The 25252-nt window shown below is 44.4% G+C and overlaps 1 protein-coding gene across 1 annotated transcript in view; it reads right to left on the bottom strand.

Moving 5' to 3' along the window:
• Positions 1–23582, bottom strand: part of LOC138491106 (probable cation-transporting ATPase 13A4) — a 1999067-nt gene extending 1975485 nt beyond the window's left edge. Inside the window, exon 1 of the mRNA XM_069617426.1 lies at positions 23417–23582. Within this exon, the coding sequence (XP_069473527.1) occupies positions 23417–23533 (117 nt within the window). The 5' untranslated portion in view covers positions 23534–23582. The remainder of the gene's footprint in view (positions 1–23416) is intronic.
• Positions 23583–25252: the final 1670 nt, after the last annotated feature.

Below are 25252 nucleotides of genomic sequence, written 5' to 3'. Positions count from 1 at the left end.
GAGCCATTCAGCTACAGCTGGAAGAAAAGACGAGAGCTAATCTTAAAACAAACTGAACTCAACATTCCCTGATTCATGATGTAGTCACAAGGTGGGGCTCAACATATGACATCATAGAGCGCTTCATTGAGTAGCAGCGGTGTGTGCAATTCTTGCGGCAGAGAGAAATCTCTGGCATTTGATGTCAAAACAAAATGACATGACGAACCTTGAGGACATTTCATTAGTACTTGGCTCCGTCCACATGTTCACAGATTCCCTTGCTAGCGGCACACGTGTCACCGCATCAGCAATCCGACCAATATTCAATCATCTATTGAATAACGTTCTGGTTTGTGCTCCCACTGATCGTCCACTAGCGAGAGAAATGAAAGAAACTATTGCAGCAGACCTGAGCAATAAATATGAGCCACCTGAAACACGATTGCTGCTTGACATCTGTTCATTCCTGGATCCAAGGATCAAAGAACACTTCCTCAGTAATGTCACTGATACGGCAGAAGCAATAAAAGAAAACGCTTTACAAGAAAAATATAGCCTGGAAGAAGGTGAGGATCAGGAATCAGATTTTACCGCTGCCACCATGACAAGAAAGAGGACCCCCCAAGGTAGTGAAGAACAACAGAGTGAGCAGCAGCTGCAAAGCCTTGGCGTTCCATCACCATGTCCAACTCCAGTACTAGCAAGCAAAAAAACAGTTAATGTTATTCCCAGAAAAGGCCTACATGATTTACTGTTGGAAATCACCAAAAGTGTGAAACAGTCCACTTCTGAACCAGAAGCAGCAATCATTGCTCAAGTCGAAGACTACAAAGCTCTGCCAATGCTAACGGGAAATGAGTATCCGCTCATTTGGTGGAAACATCAAAAGGATTTACCCATTCTGTCATATTTAGCCCAAAAATACCTGTGCATCCCAGCAACTAGTGTTCCTTCTGGACGTGTCTTCAGTAGCAGTGGCTACATATTGTCACCTTTTAGGAGCAGACTATCTACAGAGCATGTAAACATGCTAGTATTTCTGCATCATAATTTGTGATTTTTTTTCTCAAAAAAACAAACACAAAGTTTGTTTGCTGCTCACTCAAACTTGCGTTCTAATACTTAGAATCTTTTCAGACTTTGAATGTAAGCAGATATGATCCCTTTGACATTTTTACCTTGGTAGTGTTGCTAAAACATAATTCAGCAAACCAAAAGGTTTGGCATAACCCCTGGGCTCCCCTTCTCTGACCATCATTCTTCAGAAGGAACAAAACATATTGAATTTGAAAATTGTGCGTTCTTCCATCTGTATGACAGGTTGACCTTCAAAAGTGATAGTCTGGTCTGGGTGATTGCCCAGAGCTATGCCTGCAGTTGATTGATTTTAAAACCTTTCATCTATCATACTTTGAGACCCTAGGGTCATACATGTCTTGGCCGGCTCCTACTTCTTTAGTTAAACTTTTTAAAAGGTTGTATTGGTTTACAAAGTTAAATTGGACCTCCTGCTCTGTTGAGTTAAAACTAAAATAAATGTTTGTTTGAAGAACTAAGACAACTTCTTGGTGATGTTTTCTTGTTTGTGTATTGTGTCTTGTTGAAAATTTGACTTTTCCTGGCAAAATAATATTTAAGACAATGCTTATACACGTGCGCGCTATACTGCAATAACCGCTGTATACCGTAATTTCAAATGAAGGTTATCATACCGTCCAAAAAAATCAATATTGTGACCTCCCTACGTCCCCATATCAATGTATCATCTCTATGTGGACTAATTAGTGGATATAACATACAAAAATAAGTGGCATTCTTGGTTTGGCGCATATGTGTTAATTATACAGAATTCCTTGCATTCAATCTGCCCTCGCAACACAAACATCCTGCCCTCTTTATCCTGAAAAGTCTCGAGCACCCTCAATGGTAGCGACAGTGCCACCCATATTAGTACCCCCCGAGCATAAGCACAGTACGACAAACCTAGCAGTGTACCTCTCCATCTCTTGGCGAACGCCATCTGTTTCTCTTTTGTAAGGTGAGTTTCCTGCAGGAGTAGGAGTGCAATATCGATTTTCTTCCGCCTTAGATAAGTCATAATCCTATTACGTTTGAAATAACTGTTCAGGCCCCTGACATTCCAGGACACACTTCTATGTTCCCCCATTGGACTTGAATATTCTAACGCATAGCAACAAACCAGTGTTTAAGTTCAGGTTCAGTACATACATTATGGACTCATGGCTAATTCCCATCTAACTACCCCAACTCCCATACCCTCCCCCTTCCCAACAATTGCCCAGCTCAATACCCCGTGATCAGGCATCCCTACTTCTTGCCCTCGCTCCAGGGCATCGTCCCGGTGCATGGGCGCAGTAGGAGGATACATAACTGCTAGTGTCCGAACAAACAATCCCGTCTTCGGGGTAGGGCTCTCTTGTTTGGTACGCTCTTAAGTAAGCACCACATCGTAGACTCCTGCATTTACGATCTTGTATTCGTGAAGTCCCCATATAATAGGGTCTTCCTGTTGCTTCTGTTTACACATACCAACCTCTGCTACCTGCTGCTGTTTATGTCTACTGCACGTATCTATTTGTTGCTACTCGGACCAGCTTCTGTTCCAGTGGGCAGGTTCTGCATGTCCATCCATTTGTCTGCATCTTCTGAATTCTCAAAGAAAAAGGCACGACCTTTGTGAATCACTTTCAGCCTGGCCAGATACAGCAACGTGTACTTCAAGTTAGATGCTCTCAATCTCCTGTTAACTGCTTTGTAGTTCATCCTTTGTTTCTGCACTCGTAGGGTGTAATTTGGGTATGCAGGTAACGTGGCAGACGCACGTTGGATCACCCCACCTTTGCGGAAGTGCTCTAGGATCTTCTCCCTATCTCTGTAGTTCAGAATTTTGGCAATTATAAGCCTCGGCTGTGCCCCAGGTGGTGGTTTCTCGTCAGCGATCTATGCACTATTTTGACCGTGAAACCTTGGGTGAGGGCGCCGGGGCCAATTTCTTGCTGTAGTAGGGTCTCAATGTTGTCCGTTAGGTTCACCCCTTCTCCTTCCAGGAGCCCAATAATTCTTACGTTATTATGCCTAGCCTTCAGCATCTTCAGCTCTATCTTCCAGATTGCGCACTTGTTGCAGTACCCTGCCTTCTTCTGAGGTGTCCTTAAGGCCACTCAAATTTTCTGTGACAGCTTTTTGGAGTGTTCCTGTGCATTTGGTAAGTGACCTGACATCTTGTCTTGCCAAGTTCATGTCTATGCTGGTGGCATCGATTTTAGCCTCCAAAGACTCTTTCAAGGATGCTATAGCCTCAAGGATCAGTTGATCTCCTTTCTCAAACATCTTCTCTCTCTGAGGTGAACTTGACACAGTATTTTCTGTCATCATAGCAGTCTTAGCAAATGTAGGTTGCTTAGCTTTGCCTTTCTGAGGCTTACATGCCAGGATTACACTTCCCCGCTCACTCGGTCGTCCTCCGTCGCACAGCGGTTCACCAGCAAGCAGAACCCCATTTCTGTTGGTGCTGCGATCCAGCTATTGCTTGGTATATCGTTTTAATGATGCAGTAGTATCTTGTCGTCTCGCCACTGCATGCCGATGCACCCCTAGTACTTGGGCAATGCTTGAGTTTGTCGGCTATGCCTGTAACCCACCTGTTGCTTACAACTGTTTGGGGCGATATCTCAGTGTAATGGCTCCGCACGGCTGCGTACTTAGTTGACAACTGGGGTGCGTAAGTATGCTCTGGACTACTACACAGTCACCTTCTTAAGTCTAGATGTAGCCAGAGGAGCCTGCTATGTCTCCTCACCCTGGATGCAGAGTCTTGGTATATTCGATGTGACGCCCGTTTGTTCTCACCGGTGCTTCTCACATCCAGCCACCCCCGAGCACACACGTGTGTATCTTATTACTTCCCCTTCAGCCATCCGGGCAATGATTGCATTATAGCATCCTCATCAGCTTCGCAGGGCGCATCTATGTCGTATTCCCGCTTTGGGTGTAGTGTGTCTATCCAGTTATCTTCTGGTGCACTCCTTGCATCTTTCCTCTGTAGGTAGTAGTCTGTTCTGCTAGCTTCGTCATGCACCCGCCCTGTGCTAGCCAACATTAGGATTGGCCTCCACCAGACCTCTGCGCCGCAGTCATGGAGTTTACTCACACTGCAGATGCTGCCCCAGTACCCACAGCTTCTGAATACCTATGCTCTCGTCGTACGTCTCCATCCGCTACTACTGTTGAGAGTCTTGGCAGTGCTTCAATGGAATTTGCCCATATAACTTGCTCAATTCGGGCCGGACTGCAGAGTAAACACATTTACTGTGCTTACTTATTTCAGAAGCTCTGCTCCTCCTCCTGGGCACAGCCGTAATGTTACTTCTCGCGCTGTGGGCCACGCTGCGGTCGGACCACAAAAGGAGCCCTCATCCATTTGCCTTACTTCTGCAGTAGGCCCAGCTCCTCCTAATGGGCCGAATCAGACTGGATACTTAGCATTAATTGTCCTGCATATAGTAGCATTCAACAACTTCTCTCCGCAGTGTGGGCCGAACTTGCAGCCAAATGTTCATGCAGGCAGCACCTCCCACTTGAGGGCGGACCACAGTGGAAGCACCCTGCAATACTTGCACTTAAGCCAGGCCTCACTCCTCATCTGTGCCAGACCGTAACAGGACCCCCCACTGCGCTGCTTCCTTATGCAGTCAGCAGCGTTCCCTCCATGAGCGGACCAGAGTGCAAACCGCTCACCGCTTGTAGTCCCTCACAGTCACACACGTGCATGTATACAGCCGGACCACCGTGGAAACTGATCTCTAGCTGCTGTCAATGCGTTTCCAATCTGCTATAGTTTATTACGACGGTCTATATCGGCTTGTGCACAGTCATTCCAGCTGACTGAGCCCCGGCAGGCCAGTCACGCTGTGCGCTGGGGCCACTGAACACTGCCACTCCTTAATGCAGTATCTGTGGCTCTTGGGTGGCCGTGATGCTGCGCCTGCAGCAAGCAATACCCCCACCGTGCCTGTGCCAGTCCCGGCACCCTCAGGAATCCGCTACCATTTCACAAGCTGCTCATGCTGGATGTTGATGGTTCTCTGTGGCTCCACTCCAGTCTAGCCCGCAATACTCGCTCTGACGCCGCGCTGCCTCCATCCGCATCCCCTCGATCCTTTCTTCTCCAGCCTAAGTCATCTTGTTTGCCCATACCTTAGCCGGTCGCCGACTACTACTGCCCATATTTCTGGCAGTCCGGCTCCTTTCAGTCTGTAGATGGATCGCCTGATGGCACGGCCACTTCATGTATCTAGACAGCAATTTCATTGTACACACGTGTCGTTTAGCCACAGTTAGCACCCAGGATCATAATGGATCAACAGGAGCCGGTCGGAAAAGCGTCCTACTGCATGGCTCTGTATACACGCCCCCAAAGAACAATGCACCCTTCTCTTCTATTTTGACGTCTACCCCGAGTTGGCCGGTGGTAGCATAATCGGTGTCTGTGGGAGTGTTGGCGACCTCTGGGATATAACCCCTATTGCACATGCAATGCAACATTGAAAAGACCATAACACTCCTCCCCACTTTGTCAGGACTGTACATGAGGGCTCCACTTGTCAGGTGGAGCAACCGGAACGTTCCCTTAAGCAGTCCAAATGTGCGCTCAATGCACGCACATTGGTCCATATGTGTATCTCATTGTAGGCCGCCTCCAGTGGCATTCCAGAGTTGTTGATGGAGTTCTCCGCTTTGGCGTGAGTGGATCACCAGAGTCATATGGAATAGGTATTTCCTGGCAGGAGTGTTTGTTGTGTAAATAGTAATCATTCTATCGTGCAGCTGGGATTTCTTTTTCGCCAGGTATACAGGGAGACTCTCCCACCATGACATTTGGGGGTATCCGTGTCTTAGAATGGGGACAGTCCGAAGAGTACTGCTAATCCTGCTCCATGATGAATGGTGAATGAATTGGCCACCACTCTCACTTCATTATCCCAGCTGCGGCATGGCCCATACTCAATGACCAATTGCTACGCTGTTGCAAATAATCTATGCTATGTGAATGGTGATTTTTTGGGTGGTGTTGTCAAATGAGTGGGGTACGTACTTGACTGCATGTCTAGTTGCCCGACCATTGTTCCCACTCATTTCAGGCTCTGCCTGGGGAGGGGGGAATATTGGCCATGGCCTATTTCAGGCATCTTGCGATAGGCTTTATGTGAACTGTAGTTTACATTCAGGATTTTGAGTCTAAGGTCCTATGAAGAGCTTCAGGTACGCCAACACGCATAATCCTGCTATTCTAAAGGCACATGGATCATGTAGTAACACGGGTTTTGCCATAAAGGCATGGCATCTGTGTGGCAGTAGTCTTGTGCCCACCCACGTCTCATGTCATCCCCTTCTCTTTACTTGATCAACATACGCATTGCATTGCCAGTCTTGGTAATGACCATGTTACAATGGCCCCTTTGGGTATCCAGGTAACCTGGCAGGGTGCTGCTCCACAGGACCAAGGTGTTAGGGGTGAAACCCAAGAAATGGGTACAGCCGTGGCTCACCATCAAATAGAAATGACATGTAATTTGAGTATTCATTGAATGGTAATGCTTCCTGTTGCAGTAGACATGCTTCTCTGTCTGGGGTAGGACCAATGCCACATGTGCACAGTACAGTGCAGCAGTCACATTGGGGAAGTGGACTGTTGCAAAGAAAGGTGCCTTGGTGGCTTACGCCTGGATCAGGGTGGTGGGCAGGGACATGTGATTTTGCGCATATCTCAATAATGCATCCAGCACCTGTACCAGCACCTCGAGTACAATGGTTGGGACATGCCAGGTAGCATTCCGAGAGTGTGCTGAAACGTGCATGTTGCTAGGAAGTATAGGACAGCCACCAGCTCACAGTCCAGATGTTGATCCCACTCTGGACATCTACCTGTATCAGCGTCAGCAGGTCCGCTATGGTGATAGAGTGTGCTGAAACGTGCATGTTGCTAGGAAGTATAGGACAGCCACCAGCTCACAGTCCAGATGTTGATCCCACTCTGGACATCTACCTGTATCAGCGTCAGCAGGTCCGCTAGGCTGTCCCTGTTCGACCGATAGAGTGCGATTATGTGGCCCTTGGTCATCGCCCAGGAAGAGGTTCTGGCATGTGGTATGGGTGGCCTACTCATCACAAGTGTCCTCTTCTTTTGCCGTGCCAGTATCCTTGTCTGCTCCGGCACCGTATGACTCTGTAGCGTTATCAACAGTAGCAAGTGGTGTAGGCCATAGTTCATAACTGATAAGGGCTGCATGCTTCTTGGAAGTGGGTTGGGGAAGCTGTGGCCCTTAAATACTGTTTGCAGTGCAATTGGATGAACTTGTGGCTTCATTTTCATCACCTGGATACATTCACCAGCACTGTCCAGGTAGAGTTAACAGGCCTGCATTTGAGGGAACATTCAGTTGGTATTTTGACAGCATTTTACCTTGTAATAGTATGGAATTAACATTTCATTTTTTATGTTAATTAATCAGGAAATCAGCACTGCAGGAATTACCACCGATTTTTGTGTTACTTGTAATTTGGTATTGCAATAAAAGTGGTGGTAATTCTGTTACCTTGTAACACATCAAAAGAAACTAACAGAACAATGTTTGTAATGAAAATGTATGTTTTCCTAGAATTTCTATTTAAAAAAGAGCCACACACCGAAAAACTAACTTTCCTTCTGCATCCTTGCAACACGGGCGGGTGTGTGTGGCTTAAAGGTGATAGCATACCGGAAATCCAAAACTATCACAATATAAACAATTAGAAAAGTATACAATAAACTGTCCAATAAAATGTAACCATTCATCAGGTTTATACATGTGGCCAATGAAAATGATACATTTAAAAAAATACCTCAATTACAACTCTACGCAGTCTGTGTGAAACTAAACAAAATGAATTCTGCTAACCCACAGTAAGTATAGGCTGGCAACATTTAAATTAAATAGTATGGGAAAGACATTCTCCAGAGTGTGTCGACCGGTTTCTGCAATAGTTTACTCTTTAAATTCATCATGACGAAGGCTTCCTTTCTTAAACTCGAGTTCTTCACTAAGAGTCTCTAGATTAACTAACATTGCAGTATTTCTTGCACATTGTAAATAAAATATTGTTTGCATTTCTACTGACACTATATTTCTGACTATTCAGCATTGATCAGCTGCAGCAGCATTGTTTACGTTGCTTTTTTCCATTAGTGCCAAAACTCGTAATGAGGCCCATTACCTCCTCGTCGCTCTTCCTGGTCACAGTCCTTATTCTATGATCTCAATGACTGTGACCAGGAGTATTTGGGCCGCTACATTCTCACCCAATGCCCTGGTCACAGTCTTGGTAGAGGTAGGACTGTGACAAGGTAGCCTTGGCGGAATGACGATTACTGGTAAGTAAGGACTCTCCAGGGCTGTGCTGAGCTTTGTGCTCCTCAGGAGAAAGGGCAAAGCAAGGCTATTTATAAAGTTAATACCCCTACTTCTAGAAAGAAAGGTTGGGCAGTGCAAGTGAGATACAGGTCGGAAGTCCATGTTAGATACAGGTGGACAAGGGTAATTCTAACGGAGTTGCAGTTACACATGCGTGGGTACTGTACTGAGTCGTGGTGAGTCATCTGCAGCCTGCCTGTACGGAGTGTTATTTTCCACTATCACATTACAAATACAGAATTACTGTGAAACTAAATAGTAAACAAGGTAAAATACTTTATACTTGATATCACGTTAATAGCCTGGAAAGAAAGTCCTTCGTAGCGCCCATGGAAACCCATGGCACATAGCAAGATGAGCTGTCCTTAGATAATGAGGGAGGTGGCCACAGAAATGCAATACACCTTTCTTACTCTTCCTCGTACCAGTCGTCAAAACAGAGGTCACCCTAAACCTCAGAATGTTACCGGTTGCTGTACAGCAGAACAAGCATTGACAAAGCCAATAGTTGTGGATGATGTGTGGTAGAAACATTATGGGGGTTATTGTCAAATGTGCGGTGAAGTAAAACAGGTATAAACATATACATACACCAGTCTTTTGTACCTTTTTCACATTTTGCAAATGCAGTCTTCAAGGCATTACTTGCAGAGGGCATTTCCACCGTTTACAAAAGGGAGAGCAAAAGTGAAGAGTACAAGTAAATTCACCTGCTTTTACTATTTGGTTTGTACTCCAATTTGCAAAAGTAAAACATTGCATTCTGGGTGGGCCTCTGAATGCAATTAGCATTTTTTCTAAAATTAGCCCCTTTGAGTTTGTGCAGAAATACCTGGAGAGTGGGGGGATATGTTCATAGAAAAGCAGCTTGGGAGTAGGGCGACGGTGCAGGAGAAGTGGAATAATTAATACAAAGGTGAGGATCTATGAATGAATGAAGGAGAGCGAGGGAGGATGTGTGAATGAATGATTATGCAGATACAGATACAGTAATGTATCCGGTTATGGTGCTAGGGGAATTCACGTTACTTAAGATGGATGAATGAATGAATGAATAAACATTTGGGGATTCGATAATGTGAGGATCTATAGACAGATACAGGCATAGGTGTGATCTGGAGGGAAGGATTATTGAATAGGCGTGTAGGGATGGATGCACGAGTCGGAGGACGGGTGAATCAATGAGAATCCGAATGTGGGTGAATGAGTGGGTATAGGGCCAGCAGTGGAAAGCCCACAACAAGTGCCCTTTATGTGATCCCTCTGTTTACTGTGCAGAGGTCAAGATGTTTGAGCATGTGTGAGATAGCATGCAATGACACAAGAGTGAACAATATGAGCTAAGTAATAGACAGCCCATACCACTACAGAATGTGTTACATTCTTGCAGCAAAAGCTCACATCCCTGTTTGCACAGTTTGCATTTGTGGAGCGTGTGGCGTGCACCGCGTCAGCTGCTCATTCTGTCAGCAGGCTTGGAGTTATGCACTTGACACTGTTGTGCCCTACCCAACCCATGGAAGAGGCAGATTGTGGTACTTAGGGCTGAACGGTGCACCTGAAGGTGTAGCAGAATTATAAATGATTCAGGGTCAGTAGTGTAGGGGCCTTAATATTCCCCCAAAATGATCGCTCCTTTGTTATGATCGGTTGCTGATACCAAGTAATGTAGGGCGGTTTGGGATGTATGACCAAGATTTCTTTTCTCAAGCTTTTGGTTTGAAATGGTGCATTGAAAGCAACATCTTTGAGAAAAATTGGAAAAAAGCAATTCAGCTTAAAATTGTTCAGTGGAGTAACACAAATTAAAATCCAATAGATTTCAGGCGGCCAATATACAGGTGTTTTTTTTTTTAAAGTCATGATGCCTCGGCCCACAATATAGGTAGGGATTCTCAATGTAAAGCTCTCACACAACTCAAGTAACTCAAGCAAATGCACACACACACACACACCCACTCTTTCAAACTGTTGCCCACATACAGACACACATTGCATAACATTGTAAACAAGAAGGCTTGTGCACCACATTTTCTGTCTCCTGTCCGGGGCAGTAGGAGTTACATAGTATGGAGGTGGATGTAACTACACCGCACCAGTCTTGTTGGGATCTGAACTTGGTTGTCTAGCAACTAGTAAGCTCTAATGAGCAGTAAGTATCGTAGGCACCCCAGCACTTTTTCCTGCTCGACTGGCAAACGAGTGTAAAGATGCCCCCTGGTCCCATGGGTTCTGTCGTATTGGCCAAATTTGGACTGTGTGCTGCGTCAGATCAAAAACAAGGACATACAAAACTAAAGGTAAAGAAAAAACATTCATAGAGACGCAGTTGGAACATTTGGACAAGATGATCAGGGAAAATAATGTGAAGGGATTCTGGAGCCTTGTGGCCCAGGGTTCCTCTACAGCAGACAAGTGGATGGTAGTCAGATTTCAACTCATAAGTGGGTATCTTACTATAAGGGTATTCTGTTTAATGAGGATGAAGTGGATTCGCTCTATGCTTCGAAACAAGGTTTTTCCAACAATAGGCTCACCTTCTCAATTCACCAGGTTACGCATGCTATCAACGACAGCAAGTTTGGTAAAGCCCCGGCCGAGACGGCATTAGGTTGGATATCTATAAATCGTTCCCGGGCTGACTCTTTGGATTAGGCCCTGCTGTGGAGCAAACTCCAAAAACTGGGCATGCCCAGCGCCCTCTTCCAGTTGATCATTTGTCTTTATTCAGAAACGAGGGCCTCTGTTAGCCAGGATGGCCAAGGGACGACCATGGTTTTTTCAACCAACAAAGGGGTGAGACAGGGGTGTCCAATGGCCCCTTTGCTTTGTATTATCTTTCTTTCAAACTGTAAGCCTCATTCTCTACAGGTAGGTATAATACCTCTGGTTCTAAATGGAGTTGGTTATTCTACTCTCTTATATGCAGATTACGCCAATTTACTCGATCGTACTCCGAAGGGACTAGGATGTAGCTTAAGTTATGCAGCTAGCTACTTTGAGTTAAATGGTTTGAACTTAAACCAAAGGCTACGGACAGGCCTGGGCTGCCTGATGAGGTTTCACCACAAGTTCGGTGGCAACCTGCTTGATAAATGCATCCTGGTTATGGAGGCCAAAGTCTATTCGGCCGTTTTTTATAGCTGTGAAATATGGAGCAATGTGAATTGTCTAGCTTTGGATCATATTCAGTATGTCTTTTTGAGGAAGTTACTGGGTTTGGACCTAGGAGCCCCAGGGATGGTTCTTCGATTGGAAGTGGGTATTCCGGGTATTACTCTACGGGTAAAATTAAGATTCATGGAATGTTTTTCAGAAACTTTCTTCAACGTCATGAGAAAACCCCAAAGTTAGGAATGCTAGGCGTGAAATGTAGTCGAAGGGCCCCCAGTTCAATTATTCTTGGTTTAAGAAGTGTGCCATTTCATGCAAGAAGTGGGGCATAGACTTTACACAGTTTAAGGCATGTAACAAACAAGCAACAGCTCAGCTCACATGAAAGCCAAGGAACCAGAATTAGACCAGGTCGTGAGTGTTATTATGAAGTTAAGCTCATTTAGATATCTAGCTGCTGCACAAAGCTCAACTCTGTAAATGCCTCAACAAGTACAATAAGATGGTATGGGAATGTTCATTTGTAAAGCGCCTATACACAAGGCACGTTTTTTAAAGTGCTCAAGGAGGGAGGGAATGGGGAGAAAAAACATGTCATTCTGAGTCCTTGAATTTCTGAACGATACAAGTCTGCACAGGCACAGTAAGTGCATAAGATACAACAGCATAGATAACAGCAAATAGGTCTGACGACGATTCTGTAGTTTTTCTAAGTGCATTGAGGCACCACTGTGCACGGAGGGCAGAACAGGGTAGATGGACGATCTTCAAGGCGTGGTACGTCCAGATCGTGCACGTGCACAGACAGGAGGCATGGGGGAGTCCAAGTGCACCCAGTCAGTCAGAAACTGGGGTAAGAGCTGAGAGATACCACTCTCATCGGTCATTGACAAAGTGCAGTACCGATGAGGCAAGTGCAGGAACCGGAGGCAGTGCTAAAGGACTGGCGAGGTGCCAGTGACATGTGAGACTCTGATAAGATCACCCGCCCAAAAGCGCATTATGGCAATGGTAGCATTAACATCTTACCATTAAGGGATCGTATGTCCTGGCTGTTTAAGAGCAGATATTGCTCCTGTGTCAGTGGGTCCAAAGAGGACTGACCTCATTTTTTGGACTTAAGGAGGCAGTGGTTGCAAAGTCATTTTATAAGCATAGTCATTTTATAAGCAACGATGTTAGATCAATTATCGAGGCCATGTCGTTTATTTTGTCTTGTAATGGCAGCAGTTTTGCATCTGATCTTTGGGAATATGTAAATGCCTCTTTTAAGCGTTTGGAAAGACAATTTTAACCAGGTCTTATCTGAAATGTTTTACCCGTTTTAACTTGGCAATCAGTATATTTGTAACAGTCGTGCACACTTAAATGTATTTTATCTTTATTTTTGTAAATGCACATGTTTTCTTAATTTTATTCGTTTGTAAAAGGCGAAAGCCGAATAAAGTATTTACCTACCTACCAATGAGTTGCGCCTGTTCTTGCCACTCAGCACATGGGGGCAACTCTAGCACAAATGTAATTGAATATGCATATTTATTAAATGAGGTTTGAAAGTGGGGGGAATTAGAGGCACACCAGGATGAGAAGGCGTGGCACATAAGGGGCTCACCCTCCGTTCCCCCCTGGCTCAGACATTGTAACATCATTATTTGGGCAAGGACAGAGTTAGGGAAGAGAAAAGGGCAACGAGGAACTGCGTTGCTATGATTTTAAAATCCTAACCCGCTTGCCAGAGCACCACCTCCACCTCAGAGATAGTCAAAATGTTCATCTGGGATTGTTGTGAGTTTTATCATTATATTATTAGTAGGGTTTTACTGAGCAATGACCTAGCTTTGGAAAGGAACAGAGCACTTCACCATCAGAGGGAAGCAGGGAGCTAACATGGGAGGGAAAAAGAGAAAAATGGAGCAGGGAGCTAACAGGGGAGGGCAAGGGTGGGCAATTGGCAGCAAGGGACCTACAAGCAACGAGGGGAGGGGACATTGGAGAGCAGATCACAGAGGCTCAGGTAGGGTGGGGAGTGCAGAGTGTATGGACATATGTATTAGGGAAGAGTCATTCTTTGAAGAGGAAGGTCTTGAGCTCTTTCCTGAAGTGTAGAAGCAAGGGGGCAAGCCTGATATTGATGGGGAAGAGGTTCCAGAGTCTTGGAGCATAGACAGAGAAGCCCTGTCTTCTGGTGCTTTTCTTCCTGAACCGTGGGAGTTCTAGTCTGAACATTTCCTTACTTCTGGTGGATCGCAGGCCTCCAGAGATGAAGAGTTTCTCACTGAGGTAGGTTGGGGACTTCAGGCTGACATCCTTGTAGATATGTGCTTGCTTGTGCTTGCATCAGGAGCCAGTGCAGTTCGATGATGGTAGGGGTGATGTGGTCGAAATGGCAGAGTCCTTTGATGAGTTCTTGTGCAGCATGCAGGGCACATTTCAGGGTTATCAGGGTAGTCGCCGGAAGGACTTGCAAAAGGGAATTGCCACCATTGCCCTTGAGGTGCGTAGCATAGAGCCAGGTCTGGATGTCAGGTTGTGTGATGTTGTTGGTCAGCAGTAGGAATTCAGTCGTAGAGGGGTTGAGCTTCACGAAAGCAGTGGATATCCCAAAAATGGATAATTGTGAGGCAGGCCTTGAGCCTGTGGATGTCTTCGATAGAGGATATCTTAAGATAAATCTGCAAGTCATCTGCGTATTGGTGGATGTGAATGTTGTGTGGCGTGAGGAGGGTTCCAAGTGGTGATTCCATGTAAAGATAGAAGATCCTGAGGGACAGGTGATGGGTAGAGTTGGTGATCTGGAGAAATCCATTTGTACAAACTGTTGGCGATTAGCAAGGAGGATTTAAACAAGCTGAGGACAATCTTGCTGATCCCCATGCATCAATGTTGATTGTGAGTGTGTTTGTTTACTGTGTCAAATGCTGATGAGAGGTCAAGTAGAACCCGCAGGCCAGGATGCCCATCATCAACGATTTTAAGGGCATCATCGATAACCTTGATGGTAGCCTTTTCTGTGCTGCATCTGTGTCTGAAGCCAGAATGGTAGGACTGAATGTGTTGGAGCAGTTGAGTGGCTACTGATTTTTCAAGGATCTTACACAAGAAGGGAAAACAGGCGATGCGGCGGTAGTTGCTGAGGTCATCAGGGGCCAGTGCTGGTGTATGAAGAGCAGGAGGATTGGTCTTGTCTTGAGGGTCAAGAGGAGGTTTGCGGCAGAGAGCAGTGCTATATCCGATGCAAGACTCCAGAGCAAGATAATCTTCTACCACTGCCAGCTCCAAACAGGTTTAATATGTAATATTGTGACATGAGCATCTCCTCACTAGAATACTCAGGACTCACTTTTACTTTTAAACCTCATCATTTATATATAATTTTATAATTGGTTATTTATAAGACGCTTAATACTCAGAGATTACTAAGGGCAGACCCGGGGATCGAACCTGTGTTGCTACACTACACAGTACCTGTATTTACATGCTGTACTAGAAGCTCAGCCTCCTAAAGACTGAAGCAACTCTAGGCTGAGTACATTCATTTTGATTGCAAAACGTGAAGCACAGCCAGGAACTACAGTTCCCAGAGTGCCCTCACGTCTATTTCAAGAAACGTCAGGCGCTTCAGCGCCGGCGCTTCTGCAACGAAGCCGGTCTACGCCGGTCCCGGCGTCAAACGGCATACGGCCCAAAACTCTGCCCAAATTCATCCAGGGAAGATTTGATCCGGTTAAGCAGGTATGGGCTACCCAGTCCTATGCGACTTACTAGTCAAATCTAGCAAACTACAAAACCAAAACCTAGTGCAAACATATGTAAACACTAGATTAGAATCCTCTCACACCCAGCCAAGGACCTATACAAACTACTCTAAAATCCCACTTAAAAACTCTGACAAGAAAGAACCCACCCCAAATGAAACCGCAATACGTGCCATCAAACTAGCACTCCTGAACACCAGATCCCTAAACAAACACGCACAGGATATTCATGATTATATCCTGGAAGATGACATTGATATCCTATGTCTCACTGAGACCTGGCTCCAAGAACCAATGGGGCCCACGGTGGACATTGCCGTACCCAAGAATTACACCATCTATACCAACAATAGAACATCAGGGAAGGGTGGTGGAGTAGCCATAATTGCCAAACGAGACCTCAACCTTTTCCCTGCCCCCATACAATGTACAGGTTGTGAGATCTTACACCTAAAATTGACACACACTCCAATTGATTGTATCAACTTGATAGTCGTTTACAGACCCCCCTCCCCTGTATCAGACTTCAATGAAGAGTTAACCCAACTATTGAACAACCTGAAAACATCTAATTCAGGGACAATACTGTTGGGAGACTTAAACCGCTGGAGGGGAAATCCCAAAGATCCAGATGCTATAAGCCTAGAGGAAGACCTATCGAATTGTTCCTACACCATAATAAACAAAGATCCCACAGCCATCACAGGTAACCAGCTAGACTGGATAATTACCAATAACACAGATATGACGATGCTAGGTACACATCCCTGCATATGGTCAGACCACCATAAAATTGAATCCAAGTTAGTGCTTAAACCAAAAGCAGCCAAACTTGACAATTCCCCTAAAATGGTATTAGACAGAAATCTAAAAAAAATCACGTCAAACATCCTTCAGGAAGGCATTACGCAAATTATGCTTGATACTAAAGACACAGACTCATGTGAAGATATCATCTCCGCATATAATAAACACTTGAACGACATATTAAACAAACATGCCCCCCTTAAAAACAAGCAAGTCCGACCTAATACTAACCACCAGAAATGGTTCAACTCCGAAGCTTTGACCTCCAAAAAGGAAAAACGGAAACTTGAAAGAATATGGCAAAAAGACCCTACAGACAACAACAAAAAAAACTGGAAAATCGCCGACATATCATACAGGGCCATAATAACTAAACTGAAGAAAAATCACTATAATGAACAAATCAACACTGCATCTAATTCTACTGGGAAACTTTTTCAAATACTTAAAAACATTGAAAAACCAGTAGCACTATCTCCCCCTTTTCAACCCACTCAAAAAGACTGTGAAGCAGTTCAAACTGCATTTCACAATAAAATCATCAAGGCGAGAGAAACAATCTCTAATTGTAAGGTAACAAATATCACTACCCCAGGGACAGATAAGATTGACTCACAAAGTCCAAAATTCTACTTTAAACCCATATCACTGGAAGGTATGAACAAAACCCTCTCAAGTATCAAATGCACTTCATGCACGGAAAATGTACTGCCCCCAAAACTAATCCTTGACAACGCCACCATTTTCGCACCTTTTCTGACAAGGATGGTAAATGCGTCATTTAGAGATGGTAACGTCCCAGCCGCTATCAAAACAGTCACAGTGACACCATTGCCTAAAAAACCTGAACTTAACCAACAGGACCCTGCCAATCTAAGACCAATTACAAATTGCAATTTTTTACTAAAAATACTTGACAGGATTGCTACAGAACAACTCCAAGAATTTGTAGATGACAACAACCTATTACACCCACAACAATCGGGCTTTAGGACGGCCCATAGCACAGAATCAGCGCTTTTGGATCTGCAGACGGAAATGCTGAGCATCCTAGATCAAGGTAAATCTGGTTTACTGATCCTACTGGACCTCTCGGCAGCCTTCGATCTATTGGATCACCGAAGGCTCCGAGAGGCCTTAGATCAATCGGGAAACTGCTCTGATGAGGCCATAGATTGGGTGTCATCATTTCTGCAGGATAGGCAATCTAAAATCGTCTGGGGCAAACACTCCTCTAAAGCTAAACCAGTAAACTGTGGAGTTCCACAGGGCGCCAGCTTCTCCCCGCTACTATTTAACTTATACATGCGATGCCTATGCTCACTTCTGTCCCATCTAGGCATATTTTTCACCAATTTCGCCGATGACACCCAATTGGTGTTTGAACTTACCGGCAACTACAATCAGGACAGCGAAAAACTCTCAAGAATCTACAACATTATCGAGAGTTGGATGAAAGACAATTGGATGTGCTTAAATGCCTCCAAAACGGAACTTATGATCTTCGGTTCTCCTCATGCTAGAAAAAAACTTAGCCTACAATACACCGACTTTAAGATCAAAGAGACACAGATAGCTATAGCAGAAAAAGTCAAAACACTAGGCATCTATCTTCAGGCATCTTTGGGAGCAGAAGCCCATATTGCCTACCTCCAAAGGAACTGTCGCTATTACTTAAAACTATTGAAAAAACTCAGACCCTTGCTGAGCTTACAAAATAGTGCGACAATAGCAAGAGCCACAATTCTCTCCCGGTTAGATTATGGAAACTCTTTACTCCTTGGCGCAAGCACTAAATGCTTAAAACAATGCCAAGTGGTGCAAAACAATATAGTCAGAATAATCACCAACACACCCTTGAGAGATCATATCACAAAAAACAGAAAGGACCTACATTGGCTTGCGATCGAGGATCGCATTACATTCAAAGCCATCACCCTGGTACACCGATGCTTACATGGTAAAGCACCAACTTACCTAAAAAAGCAATTCGTATGGTATGAATCACATTGCAACCTGAGATCCAATAAATCAGGCCTCTTACGAGTTTTCCCCACCAAAAAAGCTAAAGGATTAGGTAGGGCATTCACGACCAAGGCAATCCTCATATGGAATAAACTCCCCCCGGGGCTGAGATTGGAAGCTAGCCATCTAATCTTCAGAAAGCAACTCAAGACATTCCTCTTTAAATAAAACTCCCACACACATCTCTGCCCCAAATGTCTATTACATGTGATCCTGACTGTCCCGTCTTCATACTCCGTCTGTCTTTATGTAAAGCGTTCTGATGCCTGCGGGCTGCAGCGCTATATAAACATATAAATAAATAAATAAATAAAATAAAATAATAAATACACGTCGTCTTGCTTCCAAGGCGAGCATGTTGCCCCTGAGCTATCCTCCCGATTTTTTGCAGGCCATTCTCAACTTCCCTATGCAGAGAACATTGAACTGTGGTCTGTCTTTCTCAAACATTCAGGCTTTTTGTCCATACATTTGATTATAAATACTCAACAAAATATAAAACATCTGTGTTCAATCAATATTCACTTGGCACCTAGGAAATCAAGTAACACGTTGAGCCTCATTACACGTTCGGAGGTAATGGCATTCAGTAGCAGTAACAGAATTACTGGGACTTCCACCAAATTATAAAAGGCAATGCACCAGCACTAATTCTGCCAGAGGAATGAATGCTGAGAGAAACACTGACAAGGACTGGTGGCCATTCCTCCAGTGCTAAATCCTCTGATGAAATTAGACCCCAAAAAGAACATGTCATATCCACAGTATTACAAGGTAGATAGAATACAACAAAACCAATGGTAATTACTCAAACACAGTCCAGTTACCTCCATATAGCAGGTGGCCGCAAATAAAATTAAAACACTAAATTGCTTTTTTATATTATGCTTCATGCTGAGGTTCAGCCTCTAAGTGTGGGGCAGGGTATCAAACCCATGCTGCTCAGTGTTGTCTTGATTCTAAGAAAAGTGCTTCTCCCCCCGTCCCTTACACCCACCACCCGAATTATCCTCCCTGCCCATGCATGTTACATCACCTGTTAAATGCCTCCGGGTGATTGAAAATAAGCCAGTGTGGCATCAAGTTCGTACAAAAATGGTATTTAAGGGTCACATTTTGCCTGAACACACTTTGTAACAACATGCAGCCATTGGCCAATGTGATCTATGGCACCTGCAACATGGTACTGTTCACTGACCTGCAGAAGCATGTGTGGCTACTACATGCAAGGTTATAGGCCCCACAAAGGCAGAGGAGAAGTGGGTTGCAGAGATTGAGATCACATTTTCCTGAGTCATTCTGCGACCCTTTTCTCTGCTCTGTGTCCCCCCTTTACTGTTTGGGAGCAGTTGCCCGTCACACCTTCCTCCCATTACACAGCAATACACCATGACCCTCGTTTTATTGCGAGGTCACCAATACATGAGTCTGTTCTTTTCCCTCGCCACGGGCTGATAAACAGCTGATCACACTCTACCACCTGCAAGTGACACCAAAATACAACTGCTGACCCAGAGTGAATTGGACCAACTTCTGCACTGCTATCCCACCCTTGCTGAGGCTGTTGTCTGTGTTGCACTTCTTTTCCACTGGCATATCCTCAGAACACAGAAAAGGAAATGGTTATTAGACCTGTGTGACTGCGCCACTCCGCAGTGTTACTGTTAAATTTGGACAAGTGAGTAATGAGCAGCTATGCTCTGGAAATCCTAGCACATAACCTTTATGCTAGACTTACAATATAACCATTTTTGTTGACTACAATCCAAGTGCGCTCCCTACTGTTTTAGATAAACTGGGTTACATTTATTGGAGTAATATAAATAACCTCATAAAATGAGTCTGGTATACAAATTGCACTCACCAACACAGGGCATATCATGGTTGTTGCAAAAAAAGTACATATTTTAGTGCAATGAGTCTGTTTGCAGTTTCACAAAATTACTTCTGTTGTCATGTTATAGTGGCAGTACACATGGTCCTATGTTTGTATCACATGACCGTTACAATGTTAAGTCAAATAGCCCAATGTTAGTGTCACACAGCTAACATTTAGTCCAATATTAATATTACACAACCAATTTCAATTTTTGCGTCACATCTTAGTATCACAATGCCATCCCATATCAGTATTGCAAAGCTAGTATCACAAAGCCGACTGCTTGGCCACGAGATTGGTTTAACTCGGCTTTGTCAAGGCTAAGGTTTGTTTACTAAAACTCACTCCTAATTGTTATTCTTAACATTGTTGTTTCACAGTGCATTGAGGAAAAAAAAGTGTAGGGGAAAAACCAGAGAAAAAAAACAGAGAAAAAAACCATTAAAGAATTAAAGAATGGGCCAGAATTGCATCACATATATATAGAAATATTAGAAAAATTAAGAACATAATGAGTGGCTGTCAATGGTGGTTTTTCTCATAATAGTCGATTTTATCCTTTTTGTGGTGTAGTGAAGTAGCATTGCATTTCAAAAATCTGTACAGCAAAAAAGGGAAGTGGTTGTCCCCCACGACATCAAACTTAACAGAATGGGACCTGACTTTCACTAAAACTGATTTGCTACAGATAATTAAGAGCGCCAGCGCCTCAAGGGCCCCTGGACCGGACGGCCTAACCAACTTTACTATAAAACAAGATCCAGAACTATGGGCCGAATTTTGTGAAGAGCTCTTTACCCGAATTTGTAGAAGCTGTAAAACTCCAAATTCTTGGAAGACTGCAATAATAGTCCCTATCTTTAAAAAAGGAAATCGCCTTGAGCCCAAAAATTATCGACCGATAGCGCTCCTGGACGTGCTAGGCAAAGTGTACGCAACTGTGCTCCAACAAAAACTGTCACGATGGATTGTTGATAGTAACCACATTGATGTATGACAGACGGGCTTCGTAAAAGGGGTCGGCTGTGGCCTAAACCTTTTGCTAATAAATCTGCTAAAGATGGAAGCCATCCGATCTGGGAGAAAGGTCTACTTAGCCCTGATAGACTTCTCCCATGCTTTCGAATCCATCGACCGAGAACTACTGTGGACAAAGATGTCAAATTGGGGCTGTCCTGAAAGTCTATTAGCCGCCATCAAAGAAATCCACACTGCTACTTCCATCAGAGTGTGCCTCGATCAATGTGGATCTCTTACAGAGGAAATTAACACCTTCTGTGGAGTTAAACAGGGCTGCCCGCTGGCAGCGATTATATTTAACTTGTTTCTCTCAGATATTGGCATCGCCATCAATGAGCCCTGATCCTTTTCCCCAAAAATACATGGCTCTGCTCTAAACTGGATGCTGTATGCTGAGGATTTAATCTTGTTAGATACCACTCCAATTGGCCTCCAGCGTAAAATGAATGCAGTGGAACGTTACGTGGAAACCAATGGTTTGCACATTAATAACACAAAAAGCGAAATATTGACGCTGCAAAACATGCAAACGTGCCGCCACCAGAAAAACAGCAAATTTAGATGGCATCTCGGAAAGGAAAAACTCACCACGGTGGAAACTACTAGATACCTCAGCATGCAAATTAACACAAACATAAATGACAGCTCTTGGATGGAGACTGCGAGAACGAAATGCCGACATTTTGCTTCCCAAGGACTGATCCTAAACAAAAGATATGGGAAGTTTTCGCTCAAGCCAGTGATAACCTTTTACCAGCAGAAGGTTGTCCCAGCCCTCATATATGGAGCTGAAAATGCTTTTGGATGCCCAGTTGAATTCTGGTCAACCCTAGAACACATTTTTTGGGTGGAAATCTTACACCTACCAAACAGCATCTCGACAGCCTGCCTACGCTAGGAGTTAGGCTTGACATCTATTGAAGCACGAATCACGTGGAATGCTCTGGCCTTATTTAGGAAAATCACGCTGCCTGACGCCTCTCCACAATTTACAATACTGAGCAAACCTGGAAATGCCAACCCAGATTGCCTATTAGCCCTGTGGTCTAGGAAATGTGAAGAGCTCCTGACCATGTATGAGACCAACATCAAAACGCTTCATGATAACCCGGATCTGGTAAAGAAAAAGATCTGGGATTTAGACTGGATCCAAACCAGTGAAGACCGAAGGATGTCCAAAACAATGAAGGACGCCCCCAGCGAAGCAAGAGCGCGCAACAAATTGCAAAATTATGTGGTCTTATTCCCAGACAACAGGAAGAGGGCCATATATATGAGAATCGAACAAAGAACTGGGCTGGAAAGGATAAGTCCAATATCGTTTGTAGATTTTGTAAAGTCTGCGATGAAACGCTTAAACACCTCGTCTTATTCTGCCCCTTCTTTAGACCTCTAAGAGCTAAACATCTTGGACAATTGATAAATGAATACCCACTGAGGGATGTTGAAGAATGGTGGCAGCTGAGGTTTATGGGCTCAAATACAAAACTGACAAGGGTGTTAACCCTTTTTTTGCATGAGATTGAAAGGAGTCTTGAGATATCTGATATCGATGTACAAGGATACTAGGGCAGTGTCCAACATGGCTTAGTTTTCACACGAAGCATATCAACCACTCTCCGACAAGGCGCCTTTGGTACAATAGACTAGAATCCTGGCAAATGAATGGAATTCAATCTCATGCTTATGTTTTGTTTTGTATCGAGTATGGAGTAATTTTGATGTGTTTTTTAAAGGTTTGTATAAACCAATAAAAAAAAGTAGCATTGCTAAAATCCATCTTATTTATTTATTTTTGTATTTTAAAGCGCTCACACAGGCCGGGGGCATCGAGGCGCTGTTACAGGAATATGTCTCTTGGTTGCGTATTTATAATGCGCTTAATACACGGTTGTTTCTAAGCGCAGACCCGGGGATCGAGCCTGTGTTGCTTCGTGTCGTCTTGTTGCCAAGGCAAGTGCGTTGCCCCTGAGCTACCCTCCCCATCTCTTTAATAAATCTTAATTTGGTAATTTGATTGCACTTTTTAATCCACGTTCATGTCTATTTGGCATCTTATGGTTTTGCCGATAATCATTATTCACTTTGAAGTCATTACTTTAAAAACACTGTCATTTATATAGGGGGCTAGGGGTAGGGTTTGGGTTCGAGGTACTAGTCCAGGGGAAGGGGGTCTGCGGGGCACCCCCGCCCCAAATAAAAAAATACAAATTCAAAGTAATTATTTCAAAGTAATTTACGGTCAGCAAAATAACATGGAAGTGTTTCTTGACCTAGATAATAAGTATGTAATGCTGTTAATGAGCTATAAAGGCCCTGAAGTGGATAATAAGCATTTATATGGAATACCATGGGGGCCTCACATTCCACGTGCCACTGATCACACTGCTATCATGAAGTGTTCTCTGTTCTGTGCCGTGGCTGAGTGAGGCTCTGGTGGAACAGCTTGCCTCCGTGCCTCCGTGCCTCCGTGGCCTCATGGGGGCGCCCCAGCTGTGCTGCGTCACCCGCCGCCGCGTCAGGCAGGCCCCGCGCACTCGTGCGCACCGCGGCGGGCGCCAGTTCATTTACGCAGTGACGTCATTACGCACGTGCGTAACGTCCTCCGCGCTAGAAGCCAGCTGGCGCACCAGGCCTCTCCCTAAAGACGTTAGAACATGCACACATATGTCAATAGTCCAATGTTATTACACGATCTAATAACTGCACAGTCAGCATAACTTGCTAAGTTATCCATTTGAAAAATTAGTAAAACGTGTCATCCTCATAAAATGGTGCATGACAACAGGAAAAAGTTCTCAAGGAAAGCTGGATAAAGTTACTTAAACAGACTGCTTCACACAGCTTTCAAACAATAGCATAGCTCTCAACTCACCCGCTGTTGGCGGGTGTCACCCGCCTTGAAAGCAGATGAATCACCCACCAAGTCCCTCAAGCGCCCATTCACTTCTATGGGCCTCTCACCCGCCAAAATGAAAATCGGGTGTTTTCCCCCGCCTTCGAGCCAAAAAAGGTTGGGAGCTATGCAATAGGAAAGGCACGCAGTGTGTGCATTAAATGATGCTATGGTGGTCTAAGCCAAATTGCATATGTATCCATGACCTGTCATCATCAAAGGTGTCCATGGCAAATGATATGTTTAATGAAAGACATCCGTCATTGTAAGTACGTCTTTGTGTAGTGGTCCTTAGTTTATAAATGTATTTTGCCTGCAATAATCTCCAATTATTCTCTTTACAGTCTCATTTTGGTGAAGAAAGAAATCCACTTTTTGGATTGTTTTTGGATTGCTTCTGTCTTGTTTTCAAACTTCGAATTTTTTGTGCATTTATTTTGGATTTTTGAGGTTTTTTTTCCAAGCAAGGTTTTATTCGTCTTGGGTTGGAGGATTTATTTTGGATTTTTACCAACTTCTTTCTAAGTAAAAACAATCCACTTCAATTGTTACATCCAACAATTCAATGTAACAATCTTGCTGCCCATTGCAAAATTCTCTGTATTTTGCTTGTATACTGATGCTTCTCTGTAACCTGCCAGCCCAGTAACCTCAGCACTCTCTTTTGTTCCACACCTACCTGCCTTAGTCCCCCGCTCCAGTTTCTCCATCCTCTCCTCACGTCCACCCCCATGGCGCTTTCTGTTTCTCCTATCTTTTCCAACTGCTTCTTCATTAACTATCCATCCCTTCTCACTAAGTCTGGTAGGAAGAAGTTCAAAAAGAATATCTTGGCCTCTAATCCTGGTCTTCCTGTCACCGACACGTACTCCAATACTTCCTCCAGACAGACCCTCACTGACATCCTCTTTGTCGTTCCTTCGCCAGATCTATGGACTCCTCATATGATCTCTGTGCTCTGTCTTATCTCCCCCTCTCCCATTAATGGTGGCACTCGCTGGGAAGTTCTCATGGCTTCCTTCGACTCCTCTAAGGTCATCATTAATGTCTAACCAAATGGAACTGTCATGGTCCAAGGCCCTCAGGCCAATCTCCTCTTCTCTGATAGGCGATTCCCTCACCTCATCAATTTCCTCTCATCTCCTGCTGTCCCCTCCTCTCCCCGCTTGGCTGCCTTGCCCTCTCCTCCTCCTCTGCCCCGCCTAGGGTTCTTTCTCCTCTACACGGTGTACCTCTGATCTGTACCACTCTCCGGAAGGTCTTTAAGGCTGTCAACCTTCTTCATATTGCCACTCTCAACTCT

Source organism: Ambystoma mexicanum, chromosome 10, assembly GCF_040938575.1.
Source record: "Ambystoma mexicanum isolate Mex_15411 chromosome 10, UKY_AmexF1_1, whole genome shotgun sequence".
Lineage (NCBI taxonomy): Eukaryota > Metazoa > Chordata > Amphibia > Caudata > Ambystomatidae > Ambystoma > Ambystoma mexicanum.
The sequence above is the reverse complement of the archived record's forward strand: the minus strand, read 5'-3'. Positions and strand labels throughout refer to the sequence as shown.